The sequence below is a fragment of the Polyodon spathula genome, chromosome 12 (assembly GCF_017654505.1).
Source record: "Polyodon spathula isolate WHYD16114869_AA chromosome 12, ASM1765450v1, whole genome shotgun sequence".
NCBI lineage: Eukaryota > Metazoa > Chordata > Actinopteri > Acipenseriformes > Polyodontidae > Polyodon > Polyodon spathula.
The window spans coordinates 3413639-3440955 of NC_054545.1; the positions used below are offsets into that span (position 1 = coordinate 3413639).

At 37.6% G+C, this 27317-nt stretch overlaps 2 protein-coding genes across 5 annotated transcripts in view; both read left to right on the forward strand.

Moving 5' to 3' along the window:
• The first annotated feature begins 1047 nt into the window (after positions 1–1047).
• Positions 1048–5806, forward strand: LOC121324047 (protein phosphatase 1 regulatory subunit 36-like). 2 transcript variants are annotated; one of them, XR_005951211.1, is made up of 7 exons: positions 1048–1135; positions 1689–1753; positions 3608–3672; positions 3841–3939; positions 4150–4276; positions 5128–5321; positions 5563–5806. XR_005951211.1 is itself a non-coding variant. In XM_041265459.1 (4 exons), exons 1-4 carry the CDS (start codon positions 3935–3937, stop codon positions 5657–5659), a joined length of 423 nt encoding a protein of 140 aa, XP_041121393.1. In that variant the 5' UTR covers positions 3684–3934; the 3' UTR covers positions 5660–5783. The 2 variants fall into 2 exon arrangements, 1 of the variants encoding a protein (XP_041121393.1); XM_041265459.1 differs by lacking the exons at positions 1048–1135; positions 1689–1753; positions 3608–3672 and having other exon boundaries at positions 3684–3939; positions 5563–5783.
• Positions 5807–8411: 2605 nt separating this feature from the next.
• LOC121324710 (transcription factor IIIB 90 kDa subunit-like) overlaps positions 8412–27317 on the forward strand; it is a 77744-nt gene continuing 58838 nt past the window's right edge. For all 3 annotated transcript variants that reach the window (XR_005951261.1, XM_041266836.1, XM_041266838.1), the window contains exons 1-4: positions 8412–8713; positions 10889–11143; positions 16362–16442; positions 21486–21659. Coding sequence is in view for 2 of the 3 variants with exons in the window: in XM_041266836.1 (XP_041122770.1) it covers positions 10960–11143; positions 16362–16442; positions 21486–21659 (439 nt within the window). In the remaining variant the exon portion in view is untranslated. The remainder of the gene's footprint in view (positions 8714–10888; positions 11144–16361; positions 16443–21485; positions 21660–27317) is intronic.

Genomic DNA, 27317 nt, shown 5'->3' on the forward strand with positions numbered 1-27317 from the left:
TTTGTTTAAAACGTTGGGCAGTTGGCTCCACACCTACCACCAATGCGAACTGTTCCTATTTTTAATGTATCATACAAATGATATAGTGCTATTACAGTGTGACTAATTTCGCCTTTACAGCTTCATTACTAGTTACAAAAATAAAATAAGAGAGAATTTAAGTCGAAAGTGTAGATAAACTGATTTACTTTCAAAGTTCAGGACGTTTTGCGCTCTATATCGTTCTTCAATTGGTTGCAGTGCAATATTTAATAGGCGTCGATTTTTATAGTGGCTCTGCTCTGGTGCCCCCTAGAGGTCATATTAGCCACTGACACATACTTAAAAGAGATGGGAAAATATGGAAATGCTATGGCAAGTTAAATTCAAGCCAGCGCCCACTCTAACAATTCCCCTTGTTCAAGAACAGCTGCAGCATTTAGTTCACACGGCAGAATAAGAAAATATCCAAAGCCAACCAAGGCTTTTATCGTTCCTCACCCCCTGAGACTATGTATGAGTATGTAATAAATTGCTATTGGCTAGGGCATGCGTTATTATTCACAAGTTGCAGCTCCAGTAACTCGAGAACAACACCTCGATTGTCTGAAAAGGAAGTTATATATTGTTTTAAGTACTATGCCATGTGACTTTGTTGTTTTTTAAATGCCATATTATTTTCCAAATCATCACAGAAACAATTATGGCATTTAATTTGTCGCCCGTACTTCTTTCATCACGCGTACGTTAAGCATGCAATTCATATTATATATATATATATATATATATATATATATATATATATAATATATAATATATATATATTATATATATATATTTTTGCATTTGTAAACATGTAAGCTATTTTAATAGTAGTGGGAAGTAGATCAGACTGCAGGCTAGATGCTTTGAATAACTATTTTGTATTTCGTATACAAATATATTATTATTTTATTGACCCAATCTCCAAGTCGTACAACATGCTCATTTTACACACATTTATTTACAACTCAACGTCACTCACAGACTCCAGCTGCAGAACTGTTTTTTTTTTCGTTGCCTAGCTACCAGAAGCGTAAACACATAAACAACTGAGCTGATCGCGAGTCGACACGGAAACATGGTAAAAACTGCAACTAGCTTACCAATGAAAAGTGTAAGTACAGCTTTCTGAAACGAGAAATGCGCTGTGTTCTAGAGTAAATCTCAGGTTTGTGTTGGGTTTGTATGTCGTATTATTACGCTTGAATATGAAATAGTTAATTGTAAAATAAACTAAACCTGGTGTTGCGCTATGCATGTAGAAAGAGAGCCACGAAGCAAACACGCTTATACTCAGTCATTTCTATTTGAATTAAAAACAAATCTAAAGGAGGAATAAGTTGCACACTGAGATCAAGCTGTGCGACCTGCGTCTACCTACGCTAAACCCGCAAAGAGTATTCTAGAACACTTTAGCAATAAAATCCGCATGTATTGTTTATTTATTTATTTATTAACCTTATATCCAGATGTAACTTATTTCAAATCATTTTATATATAAAATATATAGCTAACATTTAATTCAAACCCCCTTAAAAAAAAATAAAAAAATAAAAAAAACCAAAAAACAAAGCAGAACTGAGCATGCGGTGAAGGGGGTTCGCTCACTGAGCTGCTCCGAGCTGCTCACTTGCTCACGCTCCCGCGGTGTGTTTTTTTATTGATAGATTGGAGCACTTGTACCAGGGCGATGGCAGTGGGACGAGAAGACACAAACCCTTCAATTCTTCAGGTAACACATGCATGCATAAATACGAAGTTAAAAACATAACTAAATGAAAATGCACATTTATGAGAAGGCTTGGGTTATGGTAATGTTTAGGCACTGTGCATGCAGACTTAAGCAGCCTAATTCAAATTAATAGTGGAATTGATGAAGTTTGAACTGGGACTACAGCAGCAAGAAGTACTCAGGCCTCCAGTTTATTGTCATATTTTGAAGTCATATTGCTCACCCTTCAGCCTTCATGCTAAAAAAACAGAGGCACCTCCTATACTATTGCAATGTGATAATCCTCCTTCTCAGAGTCGCCTTTAAGAAGTAAATTGGCAGGTATTAAATACTGCGGAGCAGCAGTGAATGGCACTGAGTGTTTTCAAAGCCGACTGGAACTTTGGGGTGCTGACGTTTTGCTGCTTGTTTACCACCTGCAGATAAATAATAATGATTTTTATATAGCACCTTTCATAGTGGACCACCATCACAAAGCGCTTTACAAGATAGGGGACTAGGGTGTGTGAACTATGCATTGGCTATAGAGTCACTTACAACAACGTCTTGCTCCAAAGACGGAGCACAAGGAGGTTAAGTGACTTGCTCAGGGTCACACAGTGAGGCAGTGGCTGAGCTGGGATTTGAACCGGGGACCTCATGGTTATAAGCCTGTTTCTTTAACCACTGGACCACAAAGCCTAAAGGCAATACTTCTTAAAGGCAATTACAAGTAGGCATAGAACCATCAGCATATCCCCAGAAAACATTTCTTTTGCATTTTGATTATTTTGCTCACATGTTTTTAAGAATGTTATTTCACTAGATCTTCTGTACACTTTTAGTTTCAGTCAGTCCATGGATAGGAAAGTAAAAAGAAGAAAAAAGCAACCGATTTTCAGGAAACTGGCAGTAAGCGTGCAGACAGGTGTCTGGTTTATTAATTGATTTATTTATTCCAATAATTACAGTAACTTGAAATCTATTAAAGATACAATTTGAAGGCTTCTTCACACTTTCAATGAAAACAAATGACATATTTTTTCCAGTTTTCTCATCCAGCAGATTTCGACAGATTACGAAAGACATATTTTTCACACTTCATTTCTTATTTGAAATAGAATAATATCTGTAAACAAATAACTAAAATAAAAACACCGATATTTAGTTTGTTGGCAGATCCCTTAACTATGTTGCTGTTTCTATACATAACCTTGCATGAAGGCTGTTTCTTTCATAAGAAACATATCATATTCTAATCACACCAGTACGGTACACTTAGTAATACTCTTCATGCACATTACTGGAGCTGTCTCTAATCTCTATGCATAGCAGATGTCATTTTCAATACCTTAGAAGTTATTAATGGGTACAGAAGGACCTTTTTATTTGATTGCGTTACATGTTCCCATGTGTTGCTACAACTGTTTACGTAAGGTGTGTGTGTTGTTTTAATTATTTTTTTTATTTTTACATTTAGAACACTTTTTTAAACTTTTAAATTGATTTCCCTGACTCAAGATGGCTTCGCATGTACCTCTCAGAACTACATTTCCCATCATCCTCCTATTTTTGCTTTCCCTTTAATAGATTGCCAGGATCCCTGCCTGTTGCCACACAAGGCTTTGGAGGTGCAAGAATCCCTGTGGATAAAAAAAATGATAGGGAAACCCCAGGGGATAATGTGGGGTTCCCCTCGACCTGGCTTAAAGCAAGGGCAGCGGGAGCGCATCACTGTAGAGGATGTTAAGAGTCAGTATGCTGTGGCTCATTGTGTTTCATTTCTAGCAACGCTGAACTTGATAAAATGCTGAATTGCATTGTTTATGGCATGGCTATAGAAATGTATAGTTTCTGTTTTTTTTTTTTCTTCAGGTGTGGCGTTTAATTTGCTCCAGGAAAATGAATCCCATACCTGTGTGTTTTACCACTGTAATGAGGTACATGCACAGTATATTCCTTTATAAACAGTTTACTAGAACCCTGCTCCCTGAAGTAATGTGTTTAATACCTGAATAATCTTGCTTGCCGATTCCTGATTTATATGCGTCTGACTCTTAGGCTGTACAGTACATTGACAAAGTCATTATAAACTGTATTTTCCACAGAAGCCAGCAACTCAATAACTTTCTCTCTGCCCTACTGCTGTATGTATCCTGTTACTTTGAAAAATAAGCGTTGGAAAGGAACCCTAACCCTCTAATGCCGTAAGTAGATTAATACTAGAAATGTAAAAGTTGTTTGCTGTAAAAGGAAGATTTAGCTTGAATGATGTAGCATTACAATACTGACATCTAGCGTTAGGCAGTGAAAGTAAATGACTAAATATGATGACTGTAATTTAACTTTTAAATGTTATAATGTGTGCAGTGTATGAAATAATGACAAACATATTTTTTAAATGTTATTTATTTTAGTGAACAAAGTTTAATGGAAAGGAAAGCAGTAGCTGAAGCATGTGCCAAAGTTGAAATAGCAAGAAAACAGCTTCATTCTTGTCCTTGGACTTGGGATGTCTCAGCAGCACCATATGGCATGTGGAAAGTAAGTACAACTACCAATCAGTACCAATCTATCTATCTATCTCTATATAGATCTATCTCTATCTCTCTCTTTCTCTCTCTCAAAACAATTGTCTGTCTTTGTAAGTTGATGACACCCTGCTCCTATTAACATTGCCACTATATATAATCTATATATATATATATATATATATATATATATATATATATTATATATATATATCTTCAAAAGTTTCCATTTCAAGTTCAAAATATTATAATGATTAATATATTATTATATATATATATATATATATATATATATATATATATATATATATATATATAGTGGCAATGTTAATAGGAGCAGGGTGTCATCAACTTACAAAGACAGACAATTGTTTGAGGTAAGTAAACAAGCTTTGTTGTATTAACATAAGTAATGGTGCTTGTTTTTGTTGCACTTTTCTATAATGATAAAGCTTGATTTGTTATTATAAGTTAAAAAATGATGCAATAATCACTCTTTCCCTTAAAGAATACATCAACAAAACTTAACAATGGGAAGTTAAAATCCCAGCCTAATATCATTTAATGGTATATCCAAAAGTAGATTTAAAAAAAAAGCATAGCTATATATTTATATAAAACTGATAACAACAAGGTTACTGGATAGGTCTGTTAAAACATTGTGAATGCATAAGCAAGCATGATAAAGCACAATAAACGGATATGGCTAGCTTCACAGACCCAGATTAGCACTAATCTAGGACTCCCTAATGTTACTTTAGGTAGTCCAAAGCTAGTGCTAACCGAGGTCTGTGAAACTAGCTGATAGAGTTTAGAGTACAATAGCTCTGCTTGTCACATGGCACATTTCTCTGTGTTTGCTAGTGCCTATACAACTTCTGTGCTTACGTGGTCTGGGTGACATTCAGGCGTAAGGATCTGAAAGGGATTCAGGAAGAAGTGGGCAGGCTTCTCCGTTCGGATACCTTCAATCCTGCAATCAGAGTAAGACAGGCTTCAGAGGAGCAATCGAAAAAGAAAACCACTGTAACAGGAAAGGTCTGCCCTCCGGAGAGAAGGTACATTTCCATTGTTTCCTGTTTACTACATTGTTCCAGTGTTTAGCATTTAGTATCACTCAGCCTTATCAGAAAGCAGTTACCCTTTTCAGTATGTAAAAATCACTGCACTGCTAAACATCCAACTGTAATCGCTGAATGTCATGCTGAATCACTTGTGAGTATCTGTTATGCTATTGTGTACTGTATCCAGGGCAATGGATATGAATTATGTGAAGCTATTTACTTATTTGTTTTCTAGGAAGCGTAATCCAAAACGACCAGCAATAAAAAGCATAATTAACCAAAGGTCCCCTGTGATTGTGTCTCTCCTCCCATCCCCGAAAGAGAAATCGTAGTATCTCTTCAAATCCCACCAACTAGACCAAGACAAAACCATGGATAGCTGTGACATTGAAGCTCTGGTAGAAGAACTCTCTGCTGCTTGATCATCTAAGTAAGTTTAAAAAAGCAGCAAAACAAAAAGGTTTTGTTATCATGTTATCTTGATGAATATTTAAAATAAATAAAACAAAATTGATTGTACTCAGGAACTACAATTAAGCAAAACAAAATATGTTTTAACTTCTGCACATCTGTACATATGTAGTGATGTATTGAAATTCGTAAGAGTGATTGGTTAATTTCTTATACAGTACATGATTTGTCATTACAGCCATTATGCTTTACCTATTTATTTATTTATGTATTCATTCATTCATGTAGTATTTGCTTTTATGTATTTATGCAGTATTTGTAGAAAGTTGTATAATTCCAGTCTCCCAGCGGTCTCCAAATTCTACATACTGCAATTAACTTAATCAGTCAGGGGTGAAGAAAGATGCTCCATGGGGTTAAATCTGAGCACCTGTTGTCTCTGCTTTTTGGAAAGCTTTGGGATTATGAGCCAGTACAGCATGCAAACCCTTGTGCCTTGTGGTGCTGAGCCTGAAGATGAAGAAGAGAACGAGCAGGAAAGCAAACTAACAAGCAAAATGTCGCTGGGATCCCAGGGCTTATCGTCTTCTCAAAACGAGTCGATGGGAAACCTGAGCCGACCATGTACTGTTGTGTCAAAAACAACTACAGAGGGGCTCTGTTCTGACACTGAATAAATAAAACACCCCTACTTTCTATCCTGCCTCAAATGTCTTTATTTATTAACAATGATAATTACATTCATCCTTTAGTATATGCTGTGCTGCTCAGGGCACTGAATTTGCAGTGCAATCGAATGCAGTTGTCCTGCTCAAGAAGGTATAGCCTATTTGTAGCAGCTAAAACGTGTATCAAACAAAAGCTAGTGCAAATAAGAACATACCTTAGATATCATTAATCATCATTAAGAACTGTATAATAATAATAATAATGTTCCTCTGCCCTCAAACTGTGTATTTATACTAAAGCAATGGTGACATGCAGAGTTATTGTGCTTCTCATATTTGACATTGAATGATGGTATCTTAGATTTTTGTGTCTGAAATAACTGCATGCTATCAAATTAAGTATTAAATCTGTATGTATGTATATATGTACACTTACTAAAATGAGATGGCCTGAATAACTACCTGCATACTTCTATAATGCTACATAGAGAAGGTGGAAGAGGCGTTTCATATGTATTAGAATTAGAATCCTCACTGAGTGTGATCATCAGGGCTACTCATCCTGTGGTTTATTAAGTAAACCACAAGCGTCTTAAATGAATCATGCAGTGTCAGCATTCAGAATTTCTATATCAAAGGTTTTAAAACTCATTGCAGCTCAAGTAACCTGCACGACTCCTCATTGGAAGATGGTATTAACATTTGTATGCAAGACAGGAACAAAAAGGGAAACGAGCATACAGTGAGATACTGTTTAGGAGTACTGCCCTGTGTATCAGGAGTAACAGACCACAGTGGCACAGCACTCCCTTATACAAGTGTCCTAAAAGCACAGCAACGTGTAATAAAGCATAGGGGAGCACTATAAAGCACAGAGGTATGGCAAGCCATATTTAAAAAATATGAATTTTGGTAAGGCATAGGTAAGCACTGTAAAGCAGAGAAGTATAGTAAAGTACATTTAAAAAAAAAACACATAGTAAACCATCCATGGTACATGTAGTGTAGTATAACCACGGCACAAGCACAGCAAAAGTGTAAACACACCGTGGTAAACCTTTATAAGCGCTGCTACTGTTTGTGCCTAATATCTACGGTAGGAGTGCAATGTGCCAGACACGTGAAGATATTCCTAACATACTCTACAAACAGGCCATTTATTTCATGGAAATTAGAACAGAACTAATTAGAAACTTATCAAAATGGGAAAACGAATAACACGTTGACTCGCAATGTAACGCGCGTTACAAATAATACACTTTCAGATAATATTAACTGCCACCTCCTCCAACCTCTGCAGATTTCTGCAGAGTTTATAGCCCAAAGTCACTTAAAAATAGCCCGAAAATAGCCAAATTATTAGTTTGAACTGAAAGCAAGCTTATTATTAACACGTAGTCCTATGCATAAAAAACCCAATCAAAAGCATTCGTAAGAAAAGATACCCGGTATAAATATGATAAAAACGACAAGCCCCAGCACAGCTCATCCACACGTCACTATCAACAAACTCGTACGAAACCTCTGAAGGGACAAATCAACATTCATACCAGGACCAGCAACCGAATTACAGCGTGATCCATTTACTGAAATACTCATGCTGCTACTGTACCCCAAGCAGTATTACAACCATGCAAACAGTTCGATCTTTTAAAGTTACACCACTAATCCAATTACATTACCAACCCGCGACTCCTTCATATTTCCCGCGGCTGTGCTTTTGAAGTAGTCCAATTTCGCGGAAAACGGCGCACCTGCAACACTGTCCACCTTCAACTGATCACAGGAGTCTTTTATACAGTAAACGCACGTGTACGAGAGGGGAGGCTGTTAAAGGTATCTATAAAAAACACAACACATCTGCAATTTTTAGAAACATAATAAAGACAAAAATATAAGAAAGTTAATGCACAGTTAGTTTTATTTTTATTAACACGCATGCTTCACGTGAAAGTTACATTTCCATAGAGAGCATGTCCCGCCCCCCCCTAGAGTGATGCTTGATGAGAAGGTCCTGGTAGTCTGTGTTTGGCCCATATGAATAGCAGAAAACGGGTTTCTTGTGTTACAGCTTTTGGTAAAGGAATTACTGTGCATTTATTGAGAAACGTCTTCAAGGGAGTTTAGTAACATTTAAAATAAAGCTATTACAACTAATATATGGAAACACACATAAACGGTACACTCGGTTAAGGCCTTCCACGGCTTTAAAGCCTGAGAGTTTCCTGCTGGGTTTTCCTGATAACACAGTAATACTGTCAGTATCCCTAGGATACAGTGCTGGTATAGATTTGGCGTGCCTGCACGGTAAGTTCTTATTAATTCCTATTGTGTAGACATGTGTGTGATTAGGGCAAACAGTTAAATCAGCAATAGCATTATATACGAGAACGTGTAAGTGATCGGTATTCAAATAGATAGTGTAGTATTTGAAACACGTGAGTTTGTGGGCCGAGTGATGATCATGTTTACATCAACATCAAAATCAGTCGTTACTATCAATACTAGCAGCCGTAAGTTGTAATTTAGGCAACGCCTTTTGTATTAACATGATTTCGGCCAATGACATAGAATTTACAAGTAATGTTTGTGTTAAAAACATTTAAAGTTGTGTTATTAAGTGACTATTGCACACCAGCTTGCCGTTTCATGCTATATTCAGTGGTTAAAATGTATAAGTGAGATATAGCCGGTGGGGCCACACAATTGTCAGTTTCGTGTTGACACTGTGTTTGCTGTACTGTAGTTTGTCAATTCATTAACTTGTTTGTTCAAAACTTTCTATTTAAAAATCACGTGTTTAAGGAAGTGAACAGAGTGTTGTGTATCCGGGTTTGTATTTATTTCAGTGGCCGTTGTTACCAGAACCCGGGGGTGGCAACATTCTCACGACGAGGGATGGAAATTGCTGTTGTAGTACTTTGATCCATTTCAGCTTTTACCGTGATGTTCAGGTCTTCATATTTGACTCAGAATTATGATCTCCTTCTATGCTATAGGCTAGATACAGTATGCCTTAGCTTGTAATCTTTTCATATTTTGGAGTTTAAAGTAATTATTACTTGGGTGAAGTCTGTTGCACAACTTGTGGTTTGTCACCGTCCACAGGCAAACCTGCAGGTCATTAGGGTGGTTTTTATTAATGTCCAAAACGTTGATATGGCTTACAGGCAGGTTAGTCCTTATAGATCTCTTTACCAACCAACCCCCCTCCTGTCAGTTAGAGAGATAGGAAGCTTGCTGGATCGAATTCCATTCCATTCCATCATTGCAACAATATGGAAGTTAACATTGTGTTTGTGGGGCACATGCCCCTTGTATCTTAAAGGGTTACACCTGTTGATCAGGCCATGGTATCATGTTGTTTAATGTATTTTGTGTTATTATGTAGACGGCGAACAAGGCATAAATATGCTCTTTAAGACCCAGCCCTTATTTCTAGTGAGCTGCCAAGTCAATAGACAGAACAGGGTTCCAAACAATAAAACAAAGAAAAACATCAAGTCGACACTCGAGAGATACACTAGCAGTTCTCTGAAATGTCAGATGAATCCTTATCTAGTCTTCCAGCTAAAGTACTGTAGCGCACACGCTGCCATTGCCCTTTCATAACCCCGTGGGCTCAGACATGAGTCAGCAGCCTTTGAAAAACGTCTTGTTTCGTGTGCTTTGTGTGGATTTACACTACCGCTCCTCATTGCTACAGAAGCAACCCATCACTTTGTTGACTCTTAACCTGATTTTCAGTGATGGTGATTTGTTGCATCATTATAGAAATGTATTCACATACACTTTAGCACTTGGTAATCCTAGACCAAGTGGCCCACAGAAGGGACATAAAGGATTTTTCAGGTCCCTGAAGATGATGTGAAAGAAAGATCAGAGTTTAAATTAGAAGCAACACTGTTTTTTTTGGCCTTTCGCCCTAACAGATAGCCAGTTAGTGTAATGTACGATCACTGATATTGCAGTGAATAGGAAGAGGTTCTGTGTGCTGTGGTGCTTTTTCCAACTGACCTGCCTGCACAATTACGGTGGCTTTGGGGTTATACCTTTGTCTTGTTCAACTTAAAAGAGGAAATGCAAAGATGTCGGATGGATATTTTGTAGGAACTGTAACATCATATTTACAGAAACACACCTGGTGTCAGTGTCACATGATTGTTACTTCCAATAATACAAAAACTGTATTTATTTATTTATTTATTTATTTATTTTGCCAGTTAATTTAGTCAGACAGTTTCTTAAGCATTTAAAAAAATAAAATAAAAAAGTCAATATTATACCTAAAAAATGTTTATCGCTCAATAAAACTGAATTTACTAAACCATACATTAAGTTTGCAAGAGATTTTAAATCAAATTTCTCTCTTTGGTTATTTAAAAGTTGAGGACAGTATCTTTGTAACATGAATGTTAAACAGAATAAAGTCTAATTGTCTTTCTTTTCGGTGACCGTGTTTTTTTTGTGCCCCCCCCCCAGGTTCCTCCTCCTGTGCCCCTTGTAAAAGGAGCCTGGTTTTCAGTGGCAGGGAGGTGTAGCAGCTTGTGAAGATGAGTTCCCGGGTGTGTAAGAACTGTGGGGGCACAGACATCGATGTGGACCCGGCGCGAGGGGATGCCGTGTGTACGGGCTGTGGCTCTGTGCTGGAGGATAACATCATCGTCTCCGAGGTTCAGTTCATGGATAATGGGGGCGGAGGATCCTCTGCTGTGGGCCAGTTCGTCTCCTCGGATTGTAAGTTTTTATTACAAGAGTTTTGAGGAAAAAAAAGAAATACAGTCCTGTATGTTCCTAGTCTGCATTATCACAGGGATGGAAGATCTGAACATACTGTACATACAGTCATTGCCCTTTATATCTCTTTGCCTTAAAGCACAGAGCCCAATGTAAAGTCATTCAGAGCTGCTTCAAATGGCTCCACAAGCATTCTTAAGTCTTCTGCTAATGATGCTTTATGCACTGCATTAGAAGACTCAGATGGAAAGTCATTGTAACTAGTCAGGATACAATACATGAGTCAGGGAAAACCCGAGCCAGGTTTTAATAGGAGCTTGATTAGCCCCAGTGTATACCTTTTTTCAATCAAATACTTTTTTGTTGCTTTTAGGTAACTGAATCTGGGAGAATAATACACAAGAGGGCGCTGTTGTACTGTGTTGTATCATTTATTTTTTTTTTTTTAAATAATGCTTGTCACCTTATAGGCAGGCAGGGGATCATTTAAAAAGTACAATGGCCCATTTAGATATCGAGTTTAACGTTACTTTAATGTTTAATAAAGAAAATGGCCTCCGTCCATTAAAAGTGCTGGCTGACACTGTATTGTTACAACTGAATTAAATTGCTTTTATGCTGTGAACCTGCAGTGAACTGGCCCTGTTTATTAGTAATATACATATGTACAAATGTCTGTGTCTTACAATGAATAAAACTGAGTATCCATTTTACTAGATATTGTTATTAGTTAAATTTCTCTTTGCCCTGCAAGCTGGGGGTGGGTATAATTCCTAGCACCACTGAGTTGTCTCTTCAAACAATGGGCTATACACAATATGCAGGCACATTACGCTGAACACAATTGAATTATACAGCACAATGTTTAGAGAATGCAAGTCATGTGGAATTGTAATGAAAGCAAGATGCTTCTGAGTTGAGTTATTAAGAGTGCAGAATGTGGTGGGGTGGCTGGAGCCAGATCTATTAGGAACACTGGGAACCCATTAGCAGCAGGATTAGAGAGGAGCAGTGCTGTACAAACATTAGTAGAATTAAAAAAAAAAAAAAAAGTGTGATTGGATCAGAAAGTTGGATTGCGTCTTTCTGTTTAAAGAATCACATACTTTAGTACAGGGGTGTCCCTCCTGTTTTTTTTTTCTCAACTGTACCCTAAATTATCTAACTGGACCAATGTAGCGCTTATTAGAAGCTTAATTGGTCCAATTAATTAATTTTAGGGTACAGTTGGAACAAAAACCAGGAGGGGCACCGGCCCCCCAGGACCAAGGGTGCCCACCGCTGCTTTAGTATGTTGCTCAGTGTTACGTGGTAGGGTGGGGTCAAAGTGAGATTTATTTATTTATTTTTTAATGTTCTTAAAACCTTTTTTTTGTTTACATGCCTAAAACGAGCTGAGCGATTTAGTGGTTAATGTGTTTTTAATCAAAAGAGACTTCCACTGTTGAAAGGGTTAGATGCACTCTGTATATTGCAAAACACCCCTTCCCACGCCCCCTGGAAACACAATAAAAAAAAAAGTCACAGTAATAGTTTACACTTTTGTTCATATACTTTTATATGAGTTACTGTATCGAGTCACATTCGAATCTGGATCTTTGGGTTTTCAAATTGGTAACAGTGGAAAGTACCACAGCTACAATACTAGAAGTCAATTAAACATACATTTGTTTGCAGTAAACCAGCCACGTGTGTTTTAAAGTTATGGATTAAATATGATTACTTTGCTCCAGCTGGGTTCAACTTCATTCTTTTTATAAAGCTAAAGGTCACTTTGTTTCAGAGAGCTATGTATGTAGTTTGCAAGCCCTTCTGACATGCAGACAGGAATGTAAATTTTGTGCATCTGTCTGTTTAGGTGGAGCCCTTCCTATCAGATGTGATTGGGGTGGTTTAGTCCCCTTCCTTTCTGTTATTTTCCAGTTTTTCACGCCACTTTTCACAATCAAAAGGGAATGTAAATATTAATTGCTGGTGCTAATGCTGTATTTAGTTTTGAATTGGTGCAAGGCTGCAAACGGAGAATAAACACAGCATGAGAAAAGGAAATAATCTTCATGGAATGAGACATGACAAACAGTCAGGCATGCAGTTTTGTGCTTCTCCTGTGCTTGAGAAGAGATGCTGTGGTCAGATTGAGGAGGGAAGCTCTGCCACTCTCTGTCTGCGTATCCCGTGGGAGGAACAGGCTGAAGGCACGAAACAATTTGGGATATGTTCAGAGAAGGACTTTAAATGGAATGCTATGAAACTGTGAAGGATACAGCAATATTTAGTCTGTCTGTATCTGCTCTCTTCATTCTGGAACAGATTGAATGCGCACTTCTTCAAAGTAAAAGAAAGAATGAATTTCCTTTGCCTTGAAATTGCTTCCAATTCCATAAAGTAAATACATGCAAAAGTTCAGTTACGCGCACCTCATAGACGTCAGTGTTTTTGTTTACGAGAATATGTTATTTTCAGAGTGCCGTATTATTAATTGGGTCAGTGGACTTACATTTTTTTGTCAGTTGCTGGCTTATGTTTTATTAGTCTGTGCTGGGATTTAGTAGGTCTGAAGTGTGTTGGCTGATAGGTGATTCAAATTCATGATCAGCTTTCTGACATGCAGTCTGTATGCATTCATATCCTGTATCTGGGGAATGCTTTCAGATTTGTACGTAACATTTTGAATAAATGAGACAAGTTCTCTATTACTAAAAACATTTGCATTGCCACTAACACAGAGAATCGTATCATTTGATTTAAGTACTTAGTACTAAGCCATTGCCGTAGATGCAGATTAAATGACCAAGTTTATACTTGCATCTAAAATCCTGATTCCTTGTTAGTGTGGAGACAGCCATGGGAATATCATTGTGGATATCGGACGGAAATGACTCGCAGCACTCTTATTTTTTTTTAACCCTGCCTGCAGATTTAATCTCCATGCAATTTTTTTTTTTTTTCAACAAGGCTGTTACAAAGTGGATAATGATTTTCTTAGAACTAGTGGGAGGCTGAAGTGATGCAATGTGAAACAGTATATCACTGCATTGTCAGGATCCCGGCTAGTTTCATTTCAGTTTGTATAGCCATGAGGCTTTTCTGCACAAAAATAATTAAATTGAGGCTCTGAGATTCACTTGGGTGCGGTTCTCGCTTTATTTCTCTCGATAAGAGTCAATGAATGAGTTTAACCCAAGTGTTTTGGTGATTAGTGAAGTTAAACTCATCTAATAGTCCTGCAGCTGATCAGGTATTGATCACGGTTGCCATAAAGATGCTGCAGGTAAAACTGAAATTATAGTTCAGTGATGGGATGGATAGAAAGCAGAGTTCTAGCCGTATTGCCATGCTTTCAGTGATTTGTGTTCGAGTTACTCCTCTCATTCACTATCACTTTCTGTTTAATTTATTTTCTAATTTCACACATACACAACCCTCTTCAGTCCTAATTCTGTAAGCAAAAAACATGAGAGACTGTACGGCACACCACCACTTATGAAACAGATAGTACTAGAAAGTTTTAACACTATGTAAGAACTAGGGCTATTTTTATTTAAAAAAGGAACATAGTGGATGAAAAATTAGATATTTATTACCCTTCTGAAAGTCATAATTTAAGAAAGCGAACAATTATTACTTAAAAGAAAGCTTTTTTTTGAATGTTTTATTATGACCACCAGATTTTTTCAGATCATACATAATTTATATGTAATTATTAAAATAGTAAATTATGCATAGATACAGTAGAAGTGGAAAACAGATGAACAGAGCTGATTTTAATGACCCCCCCCCCCCCCCCCCCCCCCCCCCCCCTGCGGTCATTCAGTAAAATTGAAAAAAATAACTGAAGCTCTGTGATTATTAACTTTGAGAAAATCCAGTATAATATTACTGTGTAAGCAAATGACTGCCCCTGCTTAGAAGCTTTCATGCCTGAAATCACAGAACAGAATTGCCAAACGATTTATAACACAAGCAGTGTTACAGTATAGGTGTGAGTTACGCTGCTCAACAAGGTTCAGTGACGGCATTCTACCACAATCTATATGAAAGTCTTGAAGTTTGTTTTACCACACTGCAAATGTAACATCTTGTTTTACCAGTAACCAGTTTTCTACAGTATGTGCAATTTGTGTATTAGTTTATACCCAGTGCAGCATTCACAGGCTACATATGTCATTGTTGTAAAGTTATGTAAAGCAAAAAGGAGAAATAAATATCTTTTAAGTTTAGAAAGCAACTGAAAGAAATAGTGCTGGGGTTGAAACCTTTTCATTTTAGGTGTGATTGCATCAATTATACTTTTGTTTTCCAGATAATTCAAAATTAAAGAATATTTGTAAAAATATTGGGGGATAAAAAGGTCTTTGGAGAAAAAGAAACTAGATGATACCCTGTCATGTTACCTATAAAAGAAAATAGGAGAACTGCTCTTCTGTACAATGGAATGGGTGTCATTTATTTAAGTCATTGATGCTTTAGTTTTAGTTTGCATGCAATCTTTGATGCAATCATTTATAATTCTGTTGCATGAATGAATACCAACATGGTGATTTAGATAGTGTGTGTGTGTGAAAAATGATCTCAAAAGTAACAGCAGTCAGTCTGTAACAAGGCAGGGTGGATTTGAATCTGTCTTCCTTGTGAAATGCCAGTGTTCCTTTAACTTGTATCCAGTTATGGAAGGATATTGGCAATCACGACATTTTTTGCACTGTTGGTTGGAGTGATACAAATTCAAACCTGTCAACGTGGCAGATGGATGACTTTGCAAATGTAAAAAAGGAGAATCAACAAAGATTATAGACAGAATAAGGTCTTCTTCTAATGAGGTGCTAACAGCCATCATAAATGCATGAAACAGCTGAAGGCAGCAATTACAGAAAAAGACATGTAAAGAAAGCAGTTTTAACAGTTGTATCTAGTGTCATACACTGTTACCCAAAGATTTCAGTGGGGTATGTACAGTACTCACAGCTGTTAGGTTTGTTAAACACTGTACAGTACACCTCTGTTTCACATTTCAACTACTTGAAAGTTATCAACACAGTTTTGAAGTTCGAAGATATTTAGTTTCTAAATGATATTTCTGAAATAAGGTTTAAAAAAAATTGAAAGCGAAAAAAAGTATTTTCAGCAAACAAGTAGTTGTGAAACCGCAATTAATGGAAACATGGATGACAGTGCCATAAGTTTTACAGTACTTTCCACACGCCTCTTCTTGTGGCAGGTTCGGGAAAAGGGCCAGTGCTGGGAACAGGATTTCATACCAGTTTAGGGAAGGAATCCCGAGCACAGACTTTACTGAATGGTGAGTGTTAACTTTTTTTCATTTCATTATTTGTATTGTTACCATCTTGTATTCACTCATGTTTATTGCTTACTCTACACAACACGTTACTGCAACCAGTATCTAAGAATCCTTTTGCATTCGGTTTAAGTTTTAATCATTAACTCTTGGCACTTAAGCAGGGAAGTACATATTGTATACAGGCTTTTTTTCTAATTGAATGCAATGCATAACAGCATTGTGCACTAGGTTAGGTATTGCACTAGTTAGGTATTTCATTCCAATGTGTCTAGACTAAATAAATATTTGCATAAATACATAATGAATAAGGGGAATTCTAGGCCATCTGTCAAGCCTTGTAAGTGGCATGTCTTATCTAGGAAACAAGAATGCGTGGGTGGGTAGGGAATGGCTAGTCTGAATGAATGCATCCTGTTTAAACATAGCTGGACACAAAGGGTAGGGTGGTTCTTGTGCCTGGTGTGTCCAATCTTAAATCACTTTAAGACAGGCACTTGTATTAAAAGTAGATTTTTTGAGTTTTGTGAACAGAAAGTGATTATTTGTTTAAGCTTTTTTCCCCCTCTACGTGTACAGGATTTTTCAGAGAGAGATTGGTTCTGACTTTACTACTGGGATTAAAAATGCCACCAAGCTAGGTTTATTTTAAGTTAAAAATGGATGATTTGCCATGATAACAAGATTATCCTAATCAGGTATACTTTTTAAATAAATAAGAACGGACTGTAAATTAGTAGGAGTACTTTTTATGAGTATCACAGTTATCATGCATTGGCAAGTTAGGTATGTAATCTGTCAATATGCATGGGTAACTGCCTGCGTATGAAACTAAATGAATACAGAATGTATTAAGAAGTTCAGCATTTAATCATGACCCCTTGGATCATGCACTTGAAAAAGCTGTATGACTTGTCAACTGGTGATTAATTTCCATTGCTGTGTAGAGCAATCTGTTACTTTTGCAAACTGACACCTCACCATAACTTAAAATAATGCATTGGATTTGCATGCAGTTTATTACAGGACAGTGCTATTAACCATACACTGTTTAAATGTAAAAAAAAAAAAAAAAAAGTCCTCGTTTAGAACAAGAAATATATAAGATTTAGTTTTGCTGCTAAACCAGCCAATTGGCCATTTGATTTGGACAAAACGCTGATATTTTTTGTTCTTTGGTAGTGGCCTGGCTTGACTGAAACATGCTGTGTACCTCAGACAATATTTCTCAAATACCATTTTATCCTTGCAACAGCTCAAGGACATAGCGTTGAGTGAAAATGTTTACAGGTCAAATTAATGGAGCTCCTTTTTAATGATATTTGTGATAAAGGGTAGAGTTATTCAAGTGTTGCAGACTTTCATAAGTAATATGAAAATGGGATGACTTCTCCCCTCTGTGATATATTACTGAAGTGTCTATCTGTAAACATCACAATGGGCTCCTAGGTTGTGAAGAACAAAGGGACTAATAGGCAATTACAGGAGCATTAATGGAAGATTTCTGATTTAGTTAGCCCAGTGTCAAAGTAACTTCCTAGGAATCACTGCATTTTCTAAGGACCTCACATTTACCATAAAAGCTGTTCACTGGTATCTTACTGTTCTCACTAGTATCAGAGAAGGCAAGGCAGCATCCATTAGCAATGTGTGACTCTAGTGCAAGCAGTCGCTATTTAAGATGTACAGGACGGTGGTTTAGAGGTAATACTGTATATATTCTTGAGGAATATGTTTTGCTCCTTTAGGACTGCAGTACGACAGAGATGGGCACCTGCTGTCCATGCCATGCACCAGATATGTTTTATGGATTCATGTTGGTGATCTACAGTAATTAACCATTTCAGAACTGGCAGAACCATCTTCTTAAACTAACAGCATTTGTGTTGCGCACTCTTTCATCCCTTAAGCATTTGCATCTGTGAGAAGAGGCTTTAGTCCAGCAGTTCTGCTCTGATAGTGTAGTGATGGAGGTGACTGTTAGACAGTAATACAGTACTGTGTGCTTGCAGTTTCTGCCAGAGCTCCAGCCATTTTTTTGGTTTCCATCCGCTGAGTGTCTGAGCCTTCAGGAAGATTGACTAACTCTTTGGACCTATTCTGTGGCTATGCTTGTTTTTCCACTTGTATGGAGCTGGCACACGACATGATTAACAAGTGAGATCAATTGCGTTTATCTGGGTACTTTGCTGAGACTTTCGCCAGCTTGTCCATTAATCCATCCTTGATGAAAGTCAGTGTGCTGGATTCTCATCATTTGCAGTATCTGAAGTGCCCAATCAGGTCACATTGTTCTAAGTGGTTTGTTATTAATAATTTATTTTTAAAAACGTAGTGGTGCTTATTGCTTCTTTTTAAGTGGGTCAATTAATTATTTTCCCTCGGATCCCTAAAAATAGAATTGTCAGAGAGCGATATTGCTGGGAATCTACTATTTAATGACATTTAGTTGCCCTCTTCATTTCAGTCTCTGTGGTTGATTGTTAGAATATGTGATATCATGACGGCGATGCGTTTCATATATATTTCTTTCAGTATATGTCTGCAGTAAGACCTATTATAGGTAGCCTGCAGATTTCAGAGTTCCCTTTAGGATTTTTTGTCATCTTTTGTTGTAGTGTACTGTAGTGTTGAGTTCCAGTTTAGTAGATGGAAAACTACAGACTACATCTTGAACATGGTTTACCCTCTCGCCCCTAAAGCAGTGTGAAAGTGCTGCAATGAAACATGATACTGTTACAGAAACCAACTACACTAGGGGGAAAAAATCCTTCGTGGTTAAACCTGGAAAAAAGCTGCTCCTTTCTCTTGTCTATTGACATAATGTACAGTACCTCTCAATAGACTGGGCCACTCTTTACAGCATCGTCTTACAGAACTGAGGTGATTTGTTGCAATCGGATATCGATAGGGATTCAGGCATTGTTTTGCGATGTCTATACTTGTAACCCTTTCAGTCCTGAATCATTTTTGTCAAGCTGAAGAATGAACTCTCCTTTATTGAGTATACAAGAGAACAGGGTAAACGTTATTTTTTTTATATATGTATTTCTATACTACCTCAGACTGGGACCTAGTGATTTCCGACGGCGTTTTTTTAACACTAAGATAAGGCAGAACTTTGAGGTCCCACCAGGACTGAAAGGGTAAAGGTATAAACAGAGCGCCTTGGGCTGTGTGGGGAGTTAAAAAACTGATAGTGAGAAAGGAAAGTTGAGACCAATAATTCAAATCTTCACCACAGTGTTGACATTGGGAGGCGTAGTAAACACAAGAGCCTAAAATAAAATAAAATAGCGAGATGCAAGAAATGAAATATTTTGGATGGTCTCTCGGCAAGCAATTTTGAAATGAAAAATGCTGCTTTATATATATAAATAGATTCTGTTTCGTGTACAAAACACAATTTGTTTTCCCTGTCCAGCAAAACAAAAGGAAAAATTCTGGCTTGAGGCTGATTAAAAAAAAAAATTATATATATTAAAAAAAATTATATATATATATATATATATATATATATATATATATATATATATATATATATTATATATATATATATATATATATATATAATATATATATATATATATATATATATATATATATATATATATCCTAGGTGGTTAAGCATTGTCACATGTGATACAGAAGTGAGCACTGCAGAGTTAATGAAGATTTAGGCCCTACCTGTGTGGTTTTTACAGGAAATCTTTTGGCCAGAAAGTGTGAATCACGACATTGTTTCTTTTAAATTAATTTTTTTTGTTTTGTTTTTGTCACCTCTATCGAGAACAAGAGATGAAGTGAGATCTTGCATTACAGAGTGCAACTGAGACGTGTAATTTGCAGTTTGATTTGAGTCTGAGGGTGAAAGAATATAAATGCCTGTTCTTTGGTTGAATGGGCTGATGTAATGGCTAGTTTACACCCACAGTCTGGTTTTGTGGTTTCACAAAAAAAAAAGCAGTGAGTAAGTTATATCTGTCTTGTTACTGTAATTTTGTGGTTACCTGGCCCTTCTCGTAGAGTTCAGTTTCTTTTGAAGTCTTTGTGTACCAGCTCCCCAATAATATATGTCTAGCTGCAAAAGCCATTCACTTGTGCCTGTATAGAAATGATTTATTGTCCACAGGTAAAATAATAATGTGCCCTGAGTATTATAAAGGCCTTAGTGCAAGTACAAACATTCCCAAGAGGCTCTGTTTTCTTTCATCGTCTGCCTAACTTCTGCCTTTAACTTTGAATATTGCTTTGCTAAAAGGAAGGGTGTTCAGTGTATATTTCTGAAAGTTATTGGGCTTAACTTGTCCAGTGCTTTGCACAATGTACACTAGATTGCTTGGGGAAAGAACTCTAGCCACATTTAACGTTCCATGTTTCAGTTATTTTTAAATAAAAGCAATTTTAGGAAGCAGTGCAAGCTGAACTTGCAGACAGATTCATTGTCCTCTTCTGTGTTTTTCTTGGGCTGTCGCTGGTCTGCTCTTGCAGTAAACACTGCCAGACTCTTCCTTTAGCTCAAAGCTGTTCCTGTGTGTTCCGCAGAGGTGCCTGTGCTTTACTGCAGATGTCTCTCCAATGCGAGTTCCAAGCTGAGATCTCCCTATTGTGCCACATTGTACACATGGTGTGTCTGCATGCATTAGCTGAGACATTAAGCCAGTGCTTCTTAAAACTATCATCTTGTACTCCTGATTCTCTCTTAATCTCAACTGAATAAATATGCAGCGTGAGTGAAACCAATTATTAATAAGTGAATGCAGATAACTGAGCATCATTCCCATGCTGTCTTTGTTTTATTGCTATATTTTTTGGTTTAGTACACTGTGTATTCCTTATGTTATAGATAATTCACTGTTTTTTGCCAATTTCACAATTCATTGCACCACCTTGTTGAAGATGCATTAAGAAACAACGGATCACTCTTTCCTTGTGGACAGAAATATTGCAAAGCTGCGTTGGTAACATTTCAAAAGCTTTGCTGTGCTGTTCCATTCACTGATTCTACTGGCTTTGTGTGGAAATGTTTTAATGTCTTTGTTTTAGGGAAACGTCAAGTAAACCACCTGGGCCACCAGCTGCAGCTGAATAAGCATTGCCTGGATACAGCCTTCAACTTCTTTAAAATGGCGGTGAGCAAACAGCTGACTCGGGGCAGGAAGATGAGTCACGTTATTGCAGCCTGCCTCTACCTTGTCTGCAGAACAGAGGGGACTCCTCGTATCCTTTTCACGGGTTAATGCAGTAAGTGTGTAGGAAACGTAAACTCTGCCTGGTGAGCAAGGGCGACGGCACATCGACGGCAAAGGCGAGGTCTGTCCACACAGATTGTACAGTTTGTTACAACTTGAATTCATGTGTCGTCTTTCTGTTTGAATCCTTCCAGGCCCTTTATTGTGTTTAATGAACAAGCCTTTGGCCCGATGTGAGCGACTTATATTTATTATACTAGTGAGTAATTGGTTTTAAAGAGAAGGATAGTCTGGACTCGAATTTCAGTTACTAGAGGTTAAGTAATTCTGACTGCACAATGTCTGCCGTCTCCTCCTTTATTGTATTCAGCATTTCCTTTCATCTTACCTGATGGTTACTTTTCCAGTGTCTCAAAAGCACATATATTGGTCTGAGCAAGGGGCTTTAAAAGCTAAGTAGATGAGTAATTTTCCATTCAGTGCGTGCATGTGTGTGTGTTACTCCTTTTCAGCAGCAAATCCACCTTTTTTTTTTGGGGGGGGGGGGGGGGGGGAGATACCTAGAAATGGACTAAAAAAAGCCAGTGGTTTCAAGATAATGTACAGTACACTTGATTTTTGCGCAGTCCTTTCAAAAGCCTCCTTATATTTCTTTTCCTTGTTACTCTAGATTTCATTCTCTTATTTATATATTTGTTTTGGTTTGTTTATCTCTGTTTAGTTGTTTAAGGCCCTCTATTTTGTGGTCTAACCCTACATTGGTTGTTGAATATCACTGATCCATTCACCTAACTTACTATAGTGAGGTGTGGTGCTTTTCTACACCTTCCTGACTGAAAAACATTCCTTCCTTTATGCTTGTGAGATTGGAAGGGATGAGGGGTTTTGCTGCTCGGTGCCTATTGCTTTGTTTGCCAAAAAAAAAAAAAAAAAAAAAAAAAAAAAAATTCTTAGTAGTGAACCAGGAATTACAAAGTTGCCACGCCGAACCTTGCATGTCAGCTGTACACGTTGTGGAGCTGTCAGCGGTTTGGCTTTAGTTTAGTTGCTGTTGTGTTTTTAAAGAGCAAAGTGTTAAACAAACCAATGCAGGTAACCGCTTTGCTGCACAACTGGAACATTAGCTTTCAATTATTATTATTATTATTATTATTATTATTTTTTTAACGTTTTGAAGAAAATGTTAACAGTTATATATAGATGGCTGTGTTGTGATAAGCAGCTTGAAGGCAGCGTACGGGAACCCAATGCAAAGATAATTAGAAAGCAGCTTATAGCTTTAATACCTGATGTGTGTTACACGACGTGTGAGTCCAAGCTGCTGTATAATTATGTAAGGCCTTTTAAGAGCTGTGTTGTGACTGGGATGAATGCTTTCAGAATGGAGGCATTCAATCTGACTTGCACCTGTTTTAAGTCAAGTCAAAGTTTTTTTTTTTCTTCCCCCAAACTAGGCCAATATTTACATATAAAAGCCAGATTTATCAACTTTGAATTGCTTTTCATTTCAAAGACACAACAAAACAGGCATGCAGTGATTTTTTTTTGTATTCTCTCTCTTTCTGTTCAATGAAAAGTTTATTCTGTCTGTGACGGTTCTCAATGGGAGTAGTGTAGCACATATGCATGTGTGGGTGGCAGTCTGATGGTCTGTCTTCCATTTAGTACTTTTACAATATCTTCATTCAACACTGGCCCTATAATCTTTTCTTTTTTGGAAGCATACCACGGTGTCCTTTTTTTCTAGAATTGATTTAAAATGCACTTGCAGTACATGGCCACCTTCCATCTGGAAAAACACCAACCAGTTTTGGAATTTAGAGGTGGAAGTTTACAATGTGAAATAATGCAGGAATTTTTTAGGCATTCCTGTTATTGGTATAACATTAGATGCCAGGAGCGGGCAGTGCAGTATGTAGTGGACCTCAAGGAACACGCTGGTCATTTTGGATACAGTCATTACGATTTAAACGGGATTTTAGAAAAGCAAAAGCATATTTTCAGTAAAATTTATAAATCACGAATAACACTGAACTCTACTGTAATACATCGACATTTTCTTAAATTAATCAAATGAAGTTGAGACTTCAGTGACGAGAGACTAGTTTCTGCAGCAGGAGGGGGGAATGGCATTTCTCCATTGATTTGCACTGTTCAGCCTCTGATAGTGGCGAACAATCACTGCCAGCTAGTATTCATAAAGGAAGGACATGAAAAACATCTCTTTTATGTCGACTTTGTAAATGCATGTTTTTGCCACTCGTTGATAAATGGTTAAGTAAAATAGAATGGGAAGCGCAGACTTGTTGCACATCTGCCTTTTGCAGGGTAGCTTTGGAAATGAGGTATCCATAATAGCAACAAAGGCTGAAAGTACGGTAAAAAGAGAATAAAATAACCCTGAGTGAATCTTTGCCTTTTCTCCTTGCTGCTTTTGTGCACATGCTGTATTTGCAGCTTAATTCTTCGTTGCTCAAACTGGAATTAATTGATATGAGCTGTTCAATGTATTTTGTAAAAAAACAAAAACAAAAAAACACTGAAAAGCTAAATTCAGGACCCACATAGTGAAATCTGTAAATCATTGTGCCACCTTTTCTGGGCTAGTCAGTAATGGTGTTCAGTGCATTTATCAGCAAAGCTTCAGTATATTCATGTATTGTTCCAGTATAAAACTAGCAACGAACTCCTCAAACGCCATGCACATCCTGGTCTGGAGTGATCCTAATTGCAATTTTCATGCATATTCATTTGAATTATTTTCATAAGTTTGATCTAAATGTTTTTGGTAAGTGGTTTATTGTCTTATCTCAGTAATTTCATGCTGGGTTTTTAAGTTCAAAATAAATCCTGGATAATTCTACAGTTTCCCAAGCTTCTTGCTGCAGTGCTTTGAGGATTTGGAGGGGCATGTTTTCGAGTACTTCACATTTCTGATGTTTAAATATTGTTGAACCCCCCACTTGCAGAGTGATTTTCTTTGACCTACGCTGGAGATCAAACTGCATTTATATTCTTGCAGACCAAAACATCCCTTAAGCTTTACCACAGAATGATTTGAGCAAGTACTGGGTCTCGTGGTCCCTTTTATCTTGCTATTAATTTTGGTTCCATTCCTACAGTGCGTGCTACATAAATAGCTGCTTATTGCTCTGTAGCAAGCACTAAAATAGAGTTTCTCGGGGGAGGAGGGGGGAAGAACCCAGACCAAGGTTACGAAGGAGTTTCCAGGGAGTGAGGATACTTATCTCTTGGTAATATTTGTCTAATCTGTGTTTGGACAAATGACTCCACATCCTTGTGGTAAATTGCAAGGCTGTGTTTCTGTGGCTCCTGATGCTACTGTAGCCTTGTTCTTTACTAGAGAGCAGAAAGTTAAAAGCTGAGATTGGTATCTGCGCTCCCGCTGGGATACTGAGTATGCAAGAGCTGGCTCTGTGCTTTGAGAGATGACCAGTAATCGCACGCAGAAATCTTAATTGGTAGGGTTAGGAGCTGTAAACATCCTCCTAAGAAACATGCAGTTTGAATCGTAATTCTTCTTAAGTCAGTGATATTTATAAGGACCCGGCAACAGTAGATCTGCTGCAGTATAGATTCAATACCAAATAATTAAATAAATAAGACTTTATGAAGTAGTGCAGCGAAATACAGAGAATGGAGAAAGCAAGTGGAAACATCTGCCGAAAGTGGCACATGCTTTTTTTTTTTTTTTTGTTAACGGGCTGCCCCTCACGTGACTTTTCAATCTTTGTTTTGCATTGGCATCCCTGTCCTACGTTCTGTAATTAATACAAGATGCATGTCAGGTAAATCAGATCTGATTGACTTTGAATGAGGGCTGCAGGCACTTGACTGGCAGTTTTCCTATTCAGAGTTGCACAAATTACTAGGAGAGGAGTCATATGTAACGTTTGTGGAACGTTCTTCATCTTCTAATTGGAGGAGATGCCCTCTAGTTAACACTGCATTATTACTTTCGGGGTTACTGCTCTACTTTATTTCTGTTAAAATAGTTGTGTGTTCTCATGTATTAAACACAGGCCTACAGTAGCCAGTATGTTTTCAGTTTCTTCCTAATATTCTCCCCAGTCAGAGAGAATGTACCCTTTTTATTCCCTGTATTCTGCTGTGTCTGCTCCGGTATCTTTCCAGCACGTCTTTACGGTAGATATGGAAACCTTCCCAGAAATGACATCGCCTATCAGCAGTCTCTGGTGCATCCTGGAAGAGTTCCCAGCACATTCATTTTTGTTTTGTTCTTCTCAGTGGAAACAGATACCAAATGCCTTAGTCTCTAAAAAGGTGTGTATGAGAGTAGACTCAGCAGCCGGTGACACAGTAGTCTGTCTCAGTCTGGGCTCTTACTGGAAGTCTGCTCAATGATGCTTTTGGCCTGGATGTTGCAAGACATGCTTCACATGACATGTCTTTTGGCACATTTAGGGATTGTTTCTGAAAATGTTTTAATACATCCACATGAGCTTCTTACAGTAGTAGCATCAGATGACTCATCGGGTGGGAAGTGAGTTGTCTTATTTATCAACCAGTCACCGGTCCCTTCTACTATATACCTAATGGAATGAACTCTATTTTAAACCGACTGAGGCATCCCTATACTGTACTGTACTGTTTAGAAACAGACATTTGAAAGGAAAGAAAGTTTGAAATTAAACTGTTACAAAGCTAGTTACAAACAGCTTGGGCACTTGTTTGACGTGTTCGTGCCCTTGTGGTTTGCTTGTAAGCTCTTTAGCCACGCAGTATACAATGTACAGGCATCGGATAGTAAACATTCAGTTTTGCTTGCACATAGAAGTGTTCTTATCCCTCACTGTTAAATACATATGACACGTAGAGGGCACATTCTGACATTGTGAAAGTGTAGTTCAGTCTCCAGACTGTGCTTGTTTGACAGGAGCTCTCTTGAGCAGACTGCCCTGATTAGCTGAGAGATGCTGAAAGGTCCACTTGCCCTCCATCACCACACTGCACGACTTAACCCTAGGTTCTGAAGGTGAAATAATGGGATGGAGACCACTCTGCCACTAATCCCTTAGCAGGGCTAATTGGGTTTCTGGAAATCTTGTTTCCCTGCAAACATAACAGATTAAATATTCAGACCTGTGTGAAGTGGTTTCAGATAGTTACATTTGCATTCAGGAAATGTAGTTTCTTTTAATGTTTGAGGAAAAGTACATTTTGTTGCTTTTGAATTAAGCTGCAGTGTGATGTCAGTCATAGTACAACTGCTTGGCAACCATCTCGTCAGTAGACAATAGCTATGTTTGGGGGTTCATTTAAGCTCTGTAGATTGTTGTTCATGCAGGCTGCTAATAATGACTTGTCGTATGACAAATTGAGGGCAGTTGGAGGTCCGACTCTCATTGCCTTATTGTAAAATAGAAAAGTACACTACAGGCATTGTGAAGTGCTTCGTGTCCTGCTGCATTGTGAGGAACAATGCAGGGGGTGTGGGTACATGCTGACACTTGGCAGTTTAAACACTGCCACTTTTATTCTAAAGAAATACAAATGCATTGAAACAGGATGCAGCACATTCTTTTAACCAGTCAGACAAATCTTTTGCTGAAGCTGTGCTAGTGAATTGCATTTAACTTTACCTGTTTAATATCCCTTTTCATGTGGGATCGTTGTTTACCAGGCTTACTAATGAATGTAACTC

Excerpts from the sequence above, each read along its gene's own strand:
- LOC121324047 (XM_041265459.1), top strand. Across the intron at positions 4,277-5,127 it reads CACCATATGGCATGTGGAAA|TGCCTATACAACTTCTGTGC; the intron begins GTAAGTACAACT and ends TGTGTTTGCTAG. Across the intron at positions 5,322-5,562 it reads GTCTGCCCTCCGGAGAGAAG|GAAGCGTAATCCAAAACGAC; the intron begins GTACATTTCCAT and ends TTTGTTTTCTAG.